The sequence below is a fragment of the Camponotus floridanus genome, unplaced genomic scaffold, assembly GCF_003227725.1.
Source record: "Camponotus floridanus strain SB8 unplaced genomic scaffold, Cflo_v7.5 scaffold103, whole genome shotgun sequence".
NCBI lineage: Eukaryota > Metazoa > Arthropoda > Insecta > Hymenoptera > Formicidae > Camponotus > Camponotus floridanus.
This window is the reverse complement of record NW_020229219.1, coordinates 124,968-143,217: the sequence shown is the minus strand read 5'-3', so window position 1 is coordinate 143,217 and position 18,250 is coordinate 124,968. Positions and strand designations below refer to the sequence as shown.

General features: G+C 36.6%; 2 protein-coding genes across 4 annotated transcripts; one reads left to right on the top strand and one right to left on the bottom strand.

Annotated features, from left to right (window-relative positions):
• Positions 1 to 406: 406 nt before the first annotated feature.
• LOC105255353 (mitochondrial ornithine transporter 1) lies at positions 407 to 3,814 on the bottom strand. 2 transcript variants are annotated; one of them, XM_011264584.3, is made up of 7 exons: positions 3,431 to 3,814; positions 3,009 to 3,190; positions 2,792 to 2,929; positions 1,428 to 1,664; positions 1,136 to 1,299; positions 781 to 1,056; positions 407 to 676 (listed from the first exon to the last, which is right to left on the bottom strand). In XM_011264584.3, the coding sequence occupies exons 3-7, from the start codon at positions 2,910 to 2,912 to the stop codon at positions 503 to 505; spliced, it is 972 nt and encodes a 323-aa protein (XP_011262886.1). In that variant the 5' UTR covers positions 2,913 to 2,929; positions 3,009 to 3,190; positions 3,431 to 3,814; the 3' UTR covers positions 407 to 502. The 2 variants fall into 2 exon arrangements, with proteins under 2 accessions (XP_011262886.1, XP_011262887.1); XM_011264585.3 differs by having other exon boundaries at positions 2,792 to 2,925.
• Positions 3,815 to 3,923: 109 nt separating this feature from the next.
• LOC105255356 (histone-lysine N-methyltransferase KMT5B-B) lies at positions 3,924 to 11,410 on the top strand. 2 transcript variants are annotated; one of them, XM_011264588.3, is made up of 9 exons: positions 3,924 to 4,377; positions 5,577 to 5,810; positions 5,913 to 6,078; positions 6,219 to 6,389; positions 6,529 to 6,657; positions 6,731 to 6,920; positions 6,999 to 7,407; positions 7,513 to 9,300; positions 9,460 to 11,410. In XM_011264588.3, exons 2-9 carry the CDS (start codon positions 5,596 to 5,598, stop codon positions 9,875 to 9,877), a joined length of 3,486 nt encoding a protein of 1,161 aa, XP_011262890.1. In that variant the 5' UTR covers positions 3,924 to 4,377; positions 5,577 to 5,595; the 3' UTR covers positions 9,878 to 11,410. The 2 variants fall into 2 exon arrangements, with proteins under 2 accessions (XP_011262890.1, XP_011262888.1); XM_011264586.3 differs by lacking the exon at positions 3,924 to 4,377 and adding an exon at positions 4,441 to 5,301.
• Positions 11,411 to 18,250: the final 6,840 nt, after the last annotated feature.

Below are 18,250 nucleotides of genomic sequence, written 5' to 3'. Positions count from 1 at the left end.
AATTTGTCATCATGTATGCAATTAGAAAAAAGATAATTATATATTTGACTTTTACAAAATTTTGGAATAATATGCGTCATTGGTTACGGTCGGGGAGACGCTTTGGATGTTTTGATTGACCAATCAGGTTAAAGAAATCTTTACTCCTTTTCCTGAAATAGTCAATCAAACGCTTCAAAGCATCCAGAGTTCCCGACCGCAACTATAGCGTAAATATTTTAATTATAAAAAGGTATATAATTATATGACTTTTGTGTGAATATATTAGGAAGACATATATAATATAAAGAAAGAGTAAAAGTTGAAAATATAATTTTTATCAATAAAATGTTAGTAACAACTTATTGTAAATATTATATTACATTATTTTCTAATATTTACAGATATATAGGCAAATATGATAAATTTTATGTAGCACATAATTTGATTGTTTTGAAACAAATATTTTTTTAATATATTAGATTCAAGAGGTATAGAAAATATGAAAATACTGAAGCCGGTTTCAAAAATAATCGTACATAAGTTTCTTTGTGTATTCGACAGTGATAAACAATGTCGCAGTTGCTGGTATTGTCCTTATTAAAGTCGGTGTCAACCCGTTGTATAACGAGCCAATGCCTTCTTGCCGTATGATATCTTTGAAGACTATCAAGGCGGGTGTTTTCAAGTTTTGCACCTAATTAAAATAAAAGATATGCATTATCTTTTTTGTACTAGATATTCAGCATTATTATGGCATGCTACTGTTATATATGTGCTTTTTCAGCGATAAAGACAAACCTGTATTCTGCTCTTAACCACATCAGCGGGAAATATTGCTAGCCAGAGCATTGCGCCACCCACCGCGCCAGCTACCATTGTTTTCTGCCAGCCGATGTCATCCCGCTTCTGATCCTTCGTCGTCAACAACTCTCTCGTGGCCTCATAACCGCCGAAAAAGAAGAAATAGCCTGGCATCTCTCGAGCTATCGTCGATGATAGACCTGTAAACAGGCCTCTTACACCTTGCTCCCTAAAAATCTGTCTTGTCAGATTCCACGGTCCTATATGAGGTCTCTAAGAAATGAATAACGATGATGTCATTCAAAATTACCAGCCATAAATTCACAATTAAAAACTCGTCATTGGACACTACCGTGGATTTGTTTGCGGCTGTTTGCATCTGCTCAACTTCCTTCATTGCCTGCAACTTGCATTTTATCAACTCAGTCGGGCATAGCGTCAACGAAGAGAAAAATGCGGCAAAGAAGCCGGCACAAGCATTGCTGAAGGAACTCAACTCTTTTACGTTCTGTGCACCTACAAAAGAGAATTGACTTAAAAACAGTGATTATATATATTTACATATAAAAGTGAGTGATATAGCTTTGTTTGTCAAAAATTCTTTCGCTTTATGGAATAGTGAATCAATGTGATTTATGATTTACCTAATAAATAAGCAATCGCCTTCTGACAGCCACCGTATGCCGCGAATAATACCGAATTTTCGGCAACGTTGGCAGCTATCGCCGGAATTGTTCCGGCATACAAACCCCTCGCGATACCGTCTGTCCTTAATGTACGCAGAAAGCAATTTGCCATACCCTTATATATGGTTGGAAATGTCTGCATTTTTACCTTTACCGTATCCAGTGGTTGGCCTACATAGACGAGCGCTACGCCGCCTGTAAATATTATAATATTATCTAATTTACAAAAACGTAAAGGATATCTCATGTGTGTGTGATGATATTAATAAAAAATATAATTCTTATCTAAAATTAATTGCAACAAGTATAAATACTTGATAAAAAGTTGTCAAATATTAAAATCAGATCTAAAAATAAATTCTAATATATTTTGCTATAAACTTGCAACTTTTGCTGTACATTTAATATTCAATGCTATAACTTGTATATAAACAATATATAAATGGTAAATCGACAAAAACGTGTAATATATTTTGTCAAATGCATTTTTTTCTTGTAACATAAAAAGATGACGCGTTAATTTAATTGATTATTAGATTAATGTTTATCAGTTGATTACACTTGTGGAAGATAACTTTACAAGATTGAGGTAATCTCTCTCGCGAAATATTATCTTTTCTTATCATATATGCATCATATATACATGTATATACGTGTATAAAATTTCAATTAAAAATTACTGCATTTAATATTAATTATATATATGCATATAATTTATGTATAAAAATTAATATATGATATATAATTATTACTATTTTATATATATATATATATATATATATATATATATATATATAACAAAATTTTATTAATAAATATAAATAATAAATACAATAAGATAATTGAAATTTTATACTTAAAATGTAAATTGCAAATAAATTGTGGATGTTTGCAATATAATAATAATAAACATTTGCGATAATACTACAATAATAATAATAAACAAATAATTTATGTTTTACATTTGTAAATATTAAATGTAATTATAGAAGTGTGTGTATGTATGTGATTAAAATTCAACAAACAATATTATTTACGAGAATAATCGCGCTTGCTATTTTCAAATATCTTTATTCTTCAGAATCTTTTATTTTTATGCTTTGCAATTCTATATAGACCGCTTCAATAAAAACCGTTCCGATTTTCTTTTTCGTGTAAAAAAATCGCGACGCATCTCATGAATTCGGACAATTTCCGCTGCATACTCGTATCGGCGCATGTGACTTACGCCTTTATTCGTATACCCCATAACACATGGTTGCTCATGTAAATGTGTAAACAGGATACCGCATATAAAAACGCGCGATTATACTGGACATTACCAAGCGAGCCGGCCAGGAAATCGATCATGCCATCTTTGATGTTTCCCATGGCGCGATTATTCTTCTGCGGCACGTGGGGTATTTCCACGTTGATCGCCCCGGCGACACTTTCCGTCGTCATCGTGACATTCGCTCTTACTTAAAAAAAAAAATAATAATAATTCTGACGCAATTACACGTGTATGTTCAAACAAGCATGCGGTCAGTCAGTCCTCACCGCGTGCACAACAGGCGATACTACATAACTACACTCGTGCATTTCGTAGACATTCAGACAGTGTGTATCTGAAAAGGAGCCGCTATCACGCGTGGTCAGTTTGTGCGTGTGTGTGTGTGTGTCGTTCACATCGTATCGATGAGCAGGCTCGGCTCGAGAAGTCCTCGGGCCCTTCGTAATCCCTGAAAAAAGAAGAGTTTTATCTTCTGCCGTATTACATGTATATCGCTTTGTCTTATACTTGAGGGAAGAATTTATTCTTTAGATTAAGTTTGCATACATTGTATATAATTATAATCCCGAGAGAAAATTGTTCATATAAATCTCATCGTGTTAAACTTCGACGAATGTAAAAAGTTGCCAAGACATTTAAGCGCGTTATTGACGTAAATAAAATGTGTATGATGAAAAATTATCATTACGTATGAGGCGGATCGCGGAATCCGCTGATGAGGCAAATCGCAGTTGCTAAGTTACGGGAGGACGCCGGAAGATGATCCCCACGGCGGGGTCGTCATGGAAACGCAGTGCCGCATCCTGGTCGCGCGTAAGTCACTAGGAGACGTCTTTCCCTGGCCGTTTCTAGACTCGACGGATTTCCGCAGCCGCGCATTTTCCTCGTCCGATCGCCATAATCGTATCATCGTAATTATACACTCGGGGCACTGCCGACTGTCCGCAGGACAGTATCCGCATGCTAGGCACGACGAGACGTTGCGACGTCGCGAGAAATTATCAAGGCGGCCACCAGTCGCGGCGGCAGCGCTTGGCGAAGTTTCCGGGCGAGGGACATATGCTCGGAACACGCGAATCACGTCAGGCACGACGTGCGCGACGACATTGTGCTGCGACATTCCAAAACATGAATTCGCCCCGCGGTGGCCGCGATTGATACTCTTCGTCAGCCGTTGTCGTTTCTCTCTTTCTCTCTTACTCCTTCGCGAGAGTAAGACGCCGCGACGAGGGGGTAGGAGCGAGGGCTCGGGAAAGCGTCGCCGGGGACGCTGACCGTTGTCGTCGCCGTCGCCGTCGTCGTTCGTCGCCGTCGAATCGCGAGAGGGCACGTACGAGAGAGAAAGAGGAGCGTCGCGTCGCACGAGAGGACGCACGTTGCGTACGCACGCAGGCCTGTAAAAAAAGCGAGGAGGAAAGTGTACATGTACGCTGCGGGTTGCGTCGCGTCGCACCCGTGCCCCGTCGAGCCACCGGAGATTATCCTCCCGTACGGATAATATATCCTGCCATGGTAGCCGCCGCGAGCGCGTCTCGGCCGCGACGCGAGAGGCACGTCGCTGCGCCGCTCTAGCTCGCGAGGGGCCCGACCGACTGCAAGATGCGAGAGGTGTGTTCTCGGAAGAGCATTCTCGCGGTAAGTAACTCGCGGCGGCAAGAGTAACATCAACGTCGACGTCGACGTCGAATCGGTACCTCCTGCTTCGCCCTCTCTTCGACTCGCTCGCGCAGCCCGACTCTTCTTCTTCGTCCCCCGCCATTAAGCCCAGTCGCTTATGACGGCATTCCCGAGAGTCCCGAGGACTACGGAGGCGTGACACCCGGGTCGTCCTCCGGAGGACCGCGGGTGAGAGAGGACCGTTACGTCGACGCGCATCTATAGATCGTGTTCCGGTCGATACGGAGGCGCCCGACGTGGTTCGTCCCGTCCGTGGCGCTGGCTTCCGAGAGGGAGGCTGGCTCCCGCGGATGGCACCGACGCTCCGCCGATCGCGAAGCGACGCCGTCGCGTCCCACGGGATCCCGTTCCGGGAGATGGTCGCAGGCGAATCCCCGCATCCGGGCGCCTAGATCACGCACGACGCGCGATCGCGACCTCTCTTTCTTTCTTTCTCTCTCTCTCTCTCTCTCTGTCTCTCTCTCCCTCCCTCCCTTTTCTTGACAAGTGGCTCGTTTCTGGGCTTGGTTTGTTCTCGGGTTCGGCGTCGCGAGGATACCTCTCCTCCTGGTGATGACATTATCGAGGGAAGCCATGTGAATGCGAAGATAGTGTTACAGGGACAGAATTGAACGCACGTGTGCTAGGATTTAGTGAGATAGCTTGCCATGTTTGGCATTCCAATAACAGCTGAGAAGGTTACATTAACGGAATAAGTGTGATGTTACAGAGCAATGTGGAATAATATTTCATCGTGAAACGTCGTTAGATTTCCCTTTATTATCTTCTTTGTCGGCCGGATAGAATAATCGATTAAAACTTGGACCATGTGTTCAGTATAGTGTAGCATTCGGATTATACGTTTTGTTGCATTCACAAGGGTTTACAACAAGCTTGATTCAGGTTTGAGTATAATGACATTTTTTTCAATACATTTGTTCCATTTAATTGATCGGGCAAGTTACATGCGAAACAATAGTAATGTATTATACATTAGCCAAGCCTATTCAATAGGATTGATTGTTTTGCAATTGTATCATAGAAATACTTTAACCTTTGATATGCATGAACTTAAGAATGCATCGACTCAAATTCACATTAAAAAATCAGTTTATTTATAACTGATTATAAAAAAAAAAAGAATGACTCTTTCCTCATACAAGTATTTCGTATTCCAGTGAAAGTCAGTGTCGCAGAATGGTGGTGGATTGCCTGTCGATTCAGGCCTCAGCAACTGCAGTAAGGAAGCAGGAGCGAAGGTTAGGTGGCACAGTTGGTGCAAAGATGCAACCAAATAGTGGCGGTGGAGGATGTGGAATGACACCAAAAGAACTCTCTGATAATGATGATTTGGCCACGTCTCTTGTATTAGATCCCTACTTAGGATTCACTACTCATAAAATGAATATCAGGTATTATTGAAATCATATTCTTTTTTGCTTTTTCCAATTGATGTATACATTCATGTTCCAGCCTAACGATTCATTTACTAAAATGTTATCTTTTTACAATAGATATAGACCATTAAAGGCAAATAAAGATGAACTGCGTAAAATTATCTGCGAATTTATCCAAAGTCAAAATTATGAGAAAACATATAAAAAATTAATGGGTGGAGACTGGGGTGCACGACTTCCCCATACAAAATCGAAGCAACAGCAAATCAATTTGGAAAACCACGTAAGTTAAATATGATAATAATGCTGTTACAATTTTAAACTCAGTTATAAGGAATTTATGTTGTTATTTCATATATAAAAATAATATATAAATTGAAAATAATGCATAAATTGTATAATAATAGTTATTTTCTTTTGTAGATCAAGAGATATTTACGAGTTTTTGACAAGGATTCCGGATTTGCGATAGAACCATGCTACAGATACAGCCTAGAAGGACAAAAGGGTGCTAAGATATGTGCTACCCGAAAATGGATGAAACATGAAAAAATTTCCTGCCTCGTTGGTTGCATAGCGGAGCTTAGTGAAAAGGTTTGAATAATAAAATATAAACGGAATAATATATAAAATGATTTGAATAATATAAAAAAGATTTGATCAAATAATTTTTTTTTCTTTAATCTTTATTTAAATTTTCCTTTATTTTTATTTAACATTGTATACTTTTTAGGAGGAAGCTGCATTATTGCATCCTGGAAAAAATGACTTCTCTGTGATGTTTAGTTGTCGAAAGAACTGTGCCCAATTATGGTTGGGCCCTGCTGCTTATATAAATCATGACTGTAGAGCGAATTGTAAGGTTGGTAACTGAAATATCTCATAAAAATTGAAATTATGCGAAAATATATTAATTTCACAACAATATTGTACAGTTTGTACCAACGGGAAGAGACACAGCGTGCGTTAAGGTATTGCGCGATATTGAGGTGGGCGAAGAGATCACGTGTTTTTATGGAGAGGATTTTTTCGGTGATGGTAATTGTTATTGTGAATGTGAGACTTGTGAGAGGCGAGGAAAAGGCGCTTTCGCGAGTCAGAAGCCAGGCGAGGAATTGTCATCCGGTAAAATTTAATATGATGCTTATCAAAAAAATGCGTTATTGTCAGCTTTTTATTTAGATCAATTATTACAATATATAGGCTATCGTCTGAGAGAAACGGATAATCGAATCAATCGGACTAAACATCGACAGCAACCGTTGAACAGGAACAAACAGCAAGCTGATACCGCTCTTACCGAGCGAAATGCAGTTTTAGTTGGAAATGCAGCGGTCGCGCCACAGTCTCTGAGTATGAAGGAATTACGACGTAAAGGACTCACCAAGTACGATGCCGAGTTACTGATTGCGCAGGGCTGTCATTTCTCCGATATCAATCAGCAGCAACCGGCTATCAACAACGGCGAGAACGTGCTGCAGACTCGACCACATCCTTCCGCGGTCACGACTTCTGTCACGAGGAGTCTCCGTAACAAACAACTGTACAAATTCGATGGTAGTACTGATGACGGGAGTGCTCTCAAGAATACTCAGTCACTCAGAACGTCTAGGTAATCTTTTATTGCTTTGATACGATTAAATGTTTGTTATATATTTAATATATAATTACAATATATAATTAATATAATATATTGTATATAATTTTATTTTCATAGGCTTCACAAGAGGACGGAATCAAAGAAAGGAAAGATTAGTATGAAATCTGTATCGGTCTGTCTCGGCAATTCTGTTGCGAAAGATGCTGAAGTGCCGAGTATCAGTCATCGAAAAGAAGATTCAGATAGAGTACCCGAAGAGACTTTGTATTCGCGATTAGAAAAGCATCTCGTCACAAAGCTAGATCGCGATTTTTATATAGAAGATTCACGACAGCGTGTCGAAACAGAGGAATCTTCGACCGAAGGCGCCTGTCCATTACGACTGACAAAAGTGGAGGATGAGTCCAATGTTGGTGACGACTTGATAGACGAGCGAGGAATACCGAATCTTATCGCGGAAGTCGAACCTGATACAGTAAATAATATTAATTCTTCCAGTTACAAAAAGGGACATTATAGTACAAACGCCTGTGATTCAATCCGATTAAATTCCATGTCTCAAACCGATATGCAACAGCGTTTACATACCGCAGAATCGATTCCCGACGATACGAATTGTCGCTCGAGGGACTACCGTCGTTCTTCGTCGCCTGTGCGGGATAAGGAAGGCGAAAATAATTCTTGCAACACTGAGAATTGCCTCAATAAACTTTCCAAATCTCGTAACAAACGATTCTCGTCGATAGACGAGAATGATCGCAAGGCGAACGAAGATTCGTCTTGCGAGAACGAGGATTCATCACCGTCAATGGAAGAAAAGAAAGATTTCCGGGATAATGATGTCTTGTACGAATCAAGTTCTCGATCGGATGACGAATGTTGCGACATAAACTCGACGAAGGTAATCGTGGTGCAAAAATATGCTATGGAGAAAGATATGGAGAGTGAAGACTGTGAAAGTCCGATTGCTGTTGATGCGACGACGGATCGGAATCGCACAGACAGTGTCGAATTTTGTGAACTGAATTCTGAAGAAGTTATAGAAATGAAAAGTAGTATTAGAAACGTTTTAAAGTGTTATAGTAGTACGGTTCCGAGCCAGGAAGAAGAGGAAGAGGAGGAAGAAGAAGAAGAAGAGGAAGAGGAAGAAGAGAACGTCATGATGAAAAGTGATGCGTATATCGCAAATGTTGAGACTGATATCAGATCCGAAGTAACGACATTACATACAATTGAGGTAGACTCTAGAGTGCATATTAGAGAAGAAAATAATGTGGCGGACTTTAATAACGTACAGACTGGCACAGATTATGACAATGATCTAACGAGCCATAGGAATTTGCAGGACAATCATGATCCCTCGTCGATAAAGAGATCGATGTTCAGGCGAAAAGATTACGCGTTGGAAGTCGCGTCCTCGAAATCATCTCGCAAGTCACAGAAGAAACTCTCGAGCACCAAGTCCAAATTTGGAGCATGGACGGAAGATGCTCACGATGTAGATGCGAAGAATCATAGTAAAACGGGAAAGAGTAAAAACAAATCGACCAAGAGCCAGAGGAGGGATCGACAAAGATCGGCAACTACCGAGATAGGGGAAGCGGATGATGATTCGGGCATCCAAGGTGATATTTACGAATTTAGCGAGAAGGAAAGTAATTTGGAAGACATTGGATTACTTTCTATAATAAGACGCGGCAAACACGAATCTCGCCATGCGTCCTCCTCCACGTCGCCTGTGTCGGAGATGCAGTGTAACGATGAGTATAGTAAAGCCGAACCGCCGGTGTTGGTCCCGGAGGAACCATGGCCTCCGATCGATTCGACGGCCCGGAGCGAGCACGGTGCAGATTCCAATAACGGTGTTCAATCGGAAGAAAACTGTGATGAAGAGAGCTTAGAGAGGTAAATTACACACTGATACAAATTGATTACATTGATATATATTTTTTCATCGTATAAAAATTTTAGTTCTATCTATATTTGAATCAATTTCCATACTACGTATATGCTTTGAACATATATGAAATCGATAAAAAACTTAATAGAAAAATATTCTTTTAGATTAACAGCCTATGAAAACAATGGTAATACGCGAAAATCAAGCTCAATCCCATCCTCCGAGTGTCAGTGGCAAACGAGCAATTCGAGCGATTGTCGAGTTTGGCCCGTCACACCGGAGAAGCCCAGCCGTGGTCTCAAGCTGACACTGCGCATGAAGCGATCGTGTCCTCTTCTGGAGGATAATATCGAATCCGGCACCAGTGGCATGAGCGAAGATAGCTACGAGCCTGAATACGAGGTATTGCGCGTCGAGGGATTGGAGAGGCGTAAACGCCGGAAAAAGCACAAGAGCAGGGACCGTGAAAGACGACACAAAAAATCACGCGAGTTGAACCTCGATCCGCCACCGCCGCCGATGAAGAGATTACGTTTGATCCTCGGCAACGAGACACGCACTATCGATCTAACGCACTCTTAACAGCTATAATTCCTCCTTCCCCCGTTCCTTCGACCCCCTCCTTTTCCTCCCACCTCCCTCCGTCACGACGCGCGTGTAATATCAATTTCGCACATTACGACAAACTATCTTTTGAAATATAATTAAAAAAGGGAGATCACACACACAGAACACACACACACACACACATACCACTTTAGAAAATTTTAGGCCTTCTCGTTCTACGATACGCGACAGCGAATTCATATCGAATTTGAAGGTACTTTTCTCACGATTAAACTTGGTTTAGAAATAGAATAGCATTACTGCATTTTCTTCCTATCTCTCATTCTCTCTCTTTATCTCTCTCTTATAGTCCTTGTTATTTAAATCTTCTAGCAATGTATGTCTTATTCTGGTAACAACGAATCTCTGAAGGCCTATCGAGATGTCGTAAACGGAAAAACCTCGTAGGTGGGAGAATTTTTAGATCGCACACGTACATGTTTTTTCCTTGTCTAGAATTAAATACATACGAATCAAGGAAAAAGTATGTGAATACTTACCCAAGCGTCGTACAGTGTCATAAAGATTAATGAAGCATTCTATGATAAATTAAACGGATAATTCTATTTAATAATTCGATTGGCTTATTACTCTTTTCAAAATTTCTTACCTTTGAACAATGTCGAATCAATATAATCTCTGGGAAAAGAATCCTTTTCTTTTCGCATCTTTTCTAGCTTAAAACAAACTACTATATATGAAATAAATTATATCAAGATCTCATATTTTGCGAGATAAACATAATCAGATTAAATCTTACAAACTATATCTCATTGAAATCGTTTCGGAAAGTAGTCCACCGTTATTATATTCTTGCTACTTTCCACCTACATACATATGTGGTACACTCCGGAACGGAGAGAAAGAACGAAGGAGGAGGATTCCTATACTTATACTATGTATAATAATAATTATCTAACTGATTAAAAAATTTAGCTAAATATTAGTTAGTTACTATTATTGTAATCGCTATTCTCGAATGAAGGGTTAAATATCATGAAAAACCTTGTAAATATTGCTTATACATATAATGATACATATATACATAAGTTTATTACCGTATTCTCTGTTATTTCGGTGTATATTACAATGTCTTTCGATGCGAGTCGATACATCACAGGCGGACGTCGCATTGCATATACCATTGTATACGGAATACACCGTTAACACACGATGCTGTAGTAGTAACGAAGTATTATAAGAGAGAGGATTTTACTCGGCAACGCGTTTTCGTTATATTACACGCCGTTAAAATCCGAATGTCCATATATATACTGCAGACGAGGCCCCTTTGGGGACAAAAGATTTTTGCCTTTGTGCATAAGACCACCATCTGTTCCACGTCGCTTTTGTTCGCAGGTGAAAAATAATACGCGAAGAGGGGCAGAAGGAAAACTCAGAAGCGGTACTCAAAAATTTTTTTGATTTTTAGATTGGAAAGAGTGCAATTTTTATTTTCTGCATATCAAATCAAAGGATTATTGGATATTTTTAAATCGATATCGATAAAAACATGCGGAATTTGATTATTTTTGCTTCTATTCGAAAAGAAAGTAATATCATTATTTCAAAAATTTCGATAAAAAAATCAATATTTAGTAAATAGTGATTAAAATCGATCTCCGACGCATATTTAATAAAATTATCATATAATGGTATTACTTTATTTTCGATCGTGATACATATTTAATTTCTTATATTGTCAGAGAGCATCTATGATAGAAGAATGCCGAAATATTCAAAAAATTAGAGATATAATATCGCATAAGTTTCGTTTTCCGACTAAAAGTCGTTATTTTGGTCGCGACATTTATTCATTGTACACGCTGAGATTTAGTTAAAATTCTGACATTAATTGACGAATGGGCCGTTACTCATGTCCACTGCTAATTATTTTTTTAATACTGCAAGTAATGAATAACAGAAAAAAATTACTCGCTGTATATATATATACATATATATTTGGCGAGCTATGCGCAGAATCGCGACGAACATTTTGTATCGCATATGTACGTAGCAATAAAATACGTACTGCGCTAATTTAAATACAGTAAGATGTATAGTTCATAAACATTGTCTATGTTATAGTTGATTGACTTTCTTTTTTTTGTTTCGTGGAAGCATTCAAAGTGCAATATTAAGGGAGGGGGAAAGACACGTAAGCTTGGAGAAAAAGATTTGTATATTGATTATTTATTGTAAGTTCTCTTAACGATAATACCCATTAGTCGTACAAATATAACGAAATCGCGCGAGAATGTTGGAATAATTAATTTAAATTAAATTTTTTTAAATTTTTACTTGTTAATATGCTAAATTAATTCTGAATGAACAATTGTTCAAGCTGAATTGAACTTGAAATGCAAAAAAAGAGAGTTGTACATTTGTGATTACCGTATACGCAGAGTCCTATTTTAAATCTGTCCTAGAAAAATATTTGAAAATTAATTAACATTGGAAAAGTTTAAAACGACAGTTACTTTCGAAGGGAACATTTTTTTGGCAATTTTGTTTCCAATTAGAAATGCTTTCGAAATATCAAAGCTACTTTATTTTTTTTTTAAGTAGAATAATATGATTTTTCATTTATATATGATTATTCTGCATATAAAAATTATTAAGATAAAATTATTGAAACGCTTCTATAATTTTACTCGAAACTTTTCCAATATTATTTTCCAGATATTTCGCTGTGACATTTAAAATGAGGACACTGTATATATTTATTATTCATATATAAATATATTAGAAAGAAGATGTAAAAATTTTATTTCACTTTTTCATATGTCTCAGATATAAAAAAAAAAATAAAATAGATATATGTATAAGTTCACTAAATCGTGAGTTTCTTAAAATTGATATTTTAAAAACATTAAAATCGATTGTACCGATAATTTTGATTAATAATTATCTATTAGAAATTGTTCATCTCTCTCTCTAAATTTAACGGTAATGTGTGAAAAAATATATAAATTTAATATATCAAATTTAACAATATATAATAATCAACAATTGATAACAATATTAATTATTAATGAAATATTGGTCAATCGATTAATTAGTAATTAGTAAATGATCGATCATAATTATAGTAATCAAACCGGTTTATCCGATGTGATTAGAAAGAAACATAATGTACGTATCTTAATCCTTTGATTCTTAATTAAAACTCCTAAAAGATTGAATTATATTTATACCATAGATATGGGTTTTATCACATTAAAATTTAACGATTTTCGATTGATGCATGCTGTTTTTAATATTTATACTTGAGAATGAAAGGGTTAGAGATACGAGTATCATTTATACAAATATATGTAATTATAATTATTTATATATAAGTACAATATCCGACCCGACATGACACGAGGAGCATAGCTGCTCGCCGGCGCAGCTTTACCGTATAATCGCATTAACGTTAATGATCCTTTGTCAACGTGACCGTAGCGGCCCATTTCGAGATGTTCGCTATGAAGTGTGAAGGAAGAAAGATCATTCGATATTCTTCCCCATTTTATTTTACGATGCGTATGCCAACGATTGTTTAAGAAGTCGATTAAGATTCGCGAAGCACTTTTTTTTTTTAGATAGGGAAGAGAAAGAAGCGACGAGAGATAAGAAAGGAAAGAATGATGTCTCGGATATAATAAGAAGAAAATTATGTTCGAAGCACATAGGAGGAGAAGTCGCTCGTTTACTTTCTTTTTAATCTGTCGTACGATACTTTTTCCCTCTTTGTTATCGGCAGAATTTTTGTCTCACTGCCATTAGGAGAACGATGTTACACATTTCGATTAAGCGTTCGTGAGAGTGTAAAGAGAGAATCGTCGTAATCGCACCTACCCATCACCGCGCGAGATGCTGTAAACGATCATTGTTATAGGTGAATTTCGTCAAGTTCGACGTCGCGCGACGAGGAGGACGATCTTTTTTTGCATGTCTGTCCTCTCGCCGGAGCCGCCAAAGCATAGAAGGAAAAAAGAAAGATGAATTGTCTGTAGAAGAGAGAGCCTCGCGCGCGACGTACATTGTAATTATATATTACTTTCTTTGTTGAGCGAAAAATACATAGAAATGTACATTGTCATTATTATTTTCTACGAATTAAGGAATCATAATAAATGAATCGCATAAACGTAATACGTCATACTGATATAGCTCCTTTGGCTCCAAGGATAATGCGAGAAAAAAGCCCTAGCTTTTTTTATATTCGCTTTCTGATCGATTGAAAATCACGGGTAATTCTTTTACGTAGATTGAAGAACGGAAACGAAAGAATAAAGTTAAAGAAATTGAAATTAATCTTAAGAAAATTATTTTCGCTCGGTTGAATATTCAATTTATAACATCGGAGCGAGAAAGAAAGGAAAGAGATTTTAATATTTTTAATTAAGTGTGTCGAGTATATTAGAGAGGAAACTTTATATATCTTTTTTTCCTTAACTGTAAAAATGTTTTTTAATTTTGACGCGGAAAATAGATAAATGATAGAAATAATAAAAATGGAGAGAGATGAAAAAAAGAATTCAGCGAGGCCAATTTTTAATCTCTAAGATTGGAAAATTGCAACTTTGCAAGTGATCGAACTACTAATAGCTACTGACAGCTATTCATTCAAGTTCGTTGAGTGTTTTTCTTTTTTTTTTATTTTATTTTTGCGAGTCGCGTATATATCTTGACTTTATTTCGCTCATCTGCGATCGGTTCAAGTCGACGGTTTCCCCGGCATACATATAAATGTATAGTCGAACGCAGTAGATTATATAAATAAAACAGTCCCTCGTGCTGGTAAAACTTGAGCTTTATCTTTTCTTCAACAGAATAGTTTTAAGAATAGAATAAGGTTCTCGACGGGTATAAACTTTAATTGTAGAGGAGACTCATTCTTTCGTGCGTACAACAAAAACTTACATTATCGTTGTCAAAATGCATTTTCGAGAGCAGTTTCTGTGAAAAATAAAAATAGTTCTTTGAGATAAATATGCTTGTGCAATTAATTTCAGTGACGATTTGTTACATTTTACTGTTAACTTTTGCTATGAAAATATGTAAAACTTGCTATGAAAATCTTCAGAGAACGTTACAAGATTCATACAGGTTTTCGTTTTTTAATATCAAGAGCTTTGATTTTTTTCTTAATAATTCTTTTTCATAATCTTGAATTTAATGGGATATTTTCAGCGCGGATCTGGATTTATTGAATATATATTTTAATAGATTTAAATATTTCATATGTTTTGTATTAAAATCAAATTATTTTCATATGCTTTCATCATCTATAATGTGGAAATAAATTTAAGACTTATAAAAGGGAGATAAATTGGAGTATTTTCAGCGCGGATTCTAGGTTTACTAAAGATATATTTTAATAGATTTTAAATATTTCATATACGTTTTGTATTAAAATAATATTATTTTCATATGCTTTCATCATCTATAATGTGAAAATAAATTTAAGACTTATAAAAGGGAGATAAATTGGGGTATTTTCAGCGCGGATTCTAGGTTTATTAAAGATATATTTTAATAGATTCTAAATATTTCATATATGTTTTGTATTAAAATAAAATTATTTTCATATGCTTTCTATAATGCAAAAATAAATTTAAGACTTATAAAAGAACACTTATTTTGGGAGGATTGTTACATATTACATTCCTCGAGATTTATGTTCTGCATTTTATTTTCACCTATCAATAAGTTTTAATTAACGCACGATTAATTCTTTTACAGATGCTCTTCCGGCGATTGCTCCGCGCAAAATTAGACTCGATCAATCGAGTCATCGATAAGTTTGACGGCACTTACACGATGTTTGCCTCGCCTGTTTATCGCCGCGTTTTATTAGTGGACTCGATTAGAAAAGTAATAAATAATGTTTACCCAAGGGAATACTAACGATGTACCGTCATCCGCTAAAATACACGCTTACACATATAGCTTCCCGGAAAGCCGATACATCAGTTCGACCAACTTTCCTTCTCCATTATTGCATGGTCCAAGCATTATAGCGAGGAGTCGACAGAACGTTCGCAGGAATTGACTGCTCATCAGATAGAAAATATCCCGTGTATGCATACCACTCGTGCATTCTGCGTCGCGGAATTTTAACGCCGCAACTTACGACTTCTCTCGCGGCCAATCAAACGGGAACACGATACACGCATCGCCCATGTAAATAGCGATTGCGTGTGTAACGATCGTGTCGGCAACGCTTACCCAGAAATGTCATAAATGTCATGAATGCTGATGCATAAAACGTTTCTGATATTTGTATAACGCTGTATAATTATCCAATATCGTTCGGTTCTTGCGCAAGAGGCAAATCCTTTCGAGAAGAAAGCGACACCGATTCATATCTATTTAAGTTCTTCGGAGTCGGAGCTTATCTTACTCCGTGTCTGAGTTCCTTTAAGTTTTTCGATTTAATTTTTTTTAAAGATTTTAAAGATTGTTTCGAGAAACAATATCGCAGATGCAGATTCTTGTCACAAACAGAAAAGGAATGTTTCAATCTTCTCACGAGTCATTAGTTGGAATTCTCGAATCACACGGTTGACATTTTTTTTCTCGCATTTATATTATTATATTTATCTACATTTCGCTCCGAAAGAAAATAAAAATAGAACTTTTATTTTTATTTTCTTTTTTCTCGCATTTCTTTATTGCCTTTTATAGGATTGAAATGAAAATTACGAGGCTGCGAAGGAAGAGGCTCGAGCGACGCGAGACGTCTCTCGATATACGGCGTGTAACTTTGTTGGATAATATTAAATCGCCGGCGTCTATTATTGCGTGACGGCCGCATGCGAATGCCACCATTGCGTCGACACGCGTATCTACCTACATGGGTGTGACCTATATGGTTTTCCATTATGTGCGACGTGTTTGTGTACATGGATAGACGACGACGCGCACCCTCGAAGGAAACCTGGTTCCGTGCGACAAGTGTTTCTCCGGACGGCGTTCAAGGACGATATCCGTCAGCCGATATATATATCGGATATATAATATTTAAGGAGGATAGATAGGATCTTCGGATAGGTCGGATACCGGGGCGGTTTTCCGAAACAATTTGCAAATTCTCATTGCAATCGTCTCATTAGATCGTCCAACTCGAAGTTGAAGAACAGCGCTCTATTTACTATTGAAATATCGATAAATTCATCCCCGAGAATACGCTAATACATATTCTCCAATTGTTATGTTGATAAATCAAATTGACAGTTAATCGAGATAAAACGTCACCGTGTAGAGACTGCTCGGTAACGTAGGCGTAAAATATCGATATTTTTACGTTCGAGTTAGACATTGTGAAAGAGAGAGAAACATTAAAAGTAATGTCATAGTAATTACTTTCACAGTGATTTTAATTAACCGTATAAATATTTTTCTTTTCATTGTCGCAGACGATGCTTTAGATAATTTGCAATTTTAATTTCAACAAATATACTCTCATTTTTTAATCAACATTATTATCTATAATCAACACTATTATTACATCAATTACATTTGTTTCTAAATGTAATCGATTAGAATTAGTATTATTATTAATTAGTATAAGCATTAGTATTAAGCATGTTAATATATTAAGTTCATTAGTATATATTATTATTAATTAATTAATAATTAATAATTAATAATTATTATTAATTAGAATTAGTATTAGAGTCAAAAGAATTAGTTGTAATTTTTAATTTTTATTTTTGGTTAATTTTTTTTCAACGGATCAGTTTATTAGTGAATATCGATATGTGTGTGTGAACATTTTATTTCAAGTGATTCTTATATTTTACGATGTGACCATCATACCACCCCAATGTTTTTTTACATAATATATTCTTACGTCTCAATGACTTTATATAATATCAAGAAGAGTGTATGTGACACACACCTTTTCGAACAACACCGACGCACTCTGTAAACTGATATTTCTTACGGCGTAATTTCGTGATCGATCGTACATCCTATAAAAATATGCATCCCTTCGTATACATGGTAACGTAACAGGACAACGATAAGAGTATAACATTACGCGACACATACTTCGTTACATTTTATATTAATTTTCTCAAAACATAATGTATGTATCTTTCAAAAGCAATTATCATTTAACATAAAATTTTATTTGTCGACATAATTTTATTTCATATACGAGTTCAAATATTGACTACGATAATGTTGTTGACTTAGACTTGTCAAAACTATGGTGTGCTGTTTGAATAGAAAATATTACACAATTCTTATTTTTAATTTGATATTATATTACAGAATTATCATATAAACTTATATTTCGTGTAGTATTTTCTAATTAACTGTTTATCTTTTGTCGATTAATATTTATAGATA

What these genes read in the sequence shown, in the direction of transcription:
- LOC105255356 (XM_011264588.3), top strand. Translation starts at nt 5,596, where the DNA reads ATGGTGGTGGATTGCCTGTCGATTCAGGCCTCAGCAACTGCAGTAAGG. An exon ending in ACTGTAGAGCGAATTGTAAG is followed by an intron (nt 6,658 to 6,730) that starts GTTGGTAACTGA and finishes AATATTGTACAG; the next exon opens with TTTGTACCAACGGGAAGAGA. An exon ending in AGGCGAGGAATTGTCATCCG is followed by an intron (nt 6,921 to 6,998) that starts GTAAAATTTAAT and finishes TACAATATATAG; the next exon opens with GCTATCGTCTGAGAGAAACG.
- LOC105255353 (XM_011264584.3), bottom strand. Translation starts at nt 2,912, where the DNA reads ATGACGACGGAAAGTGTCGCCGGGGCGATCAACGTGGAAATACCCCAC. An exon ending in TTTCCTGGCCGGCTCGCTTG is followed by an intron (nt 1,665 to 2,791) that starts GTAATGTCCAGT and finishes TAATATTTACAG; the next exon opens with GCGGCGTAGCGCTCGTCTAT. An exon ending in TGGTTAAGAGCAGAATACAG is followed by an intron (nt 677 to 780) that starts GTTTGTCTTTAT and finishes TATTTTAATTAG; the next exon opens with GTGCAAAACTTGAAAACACC.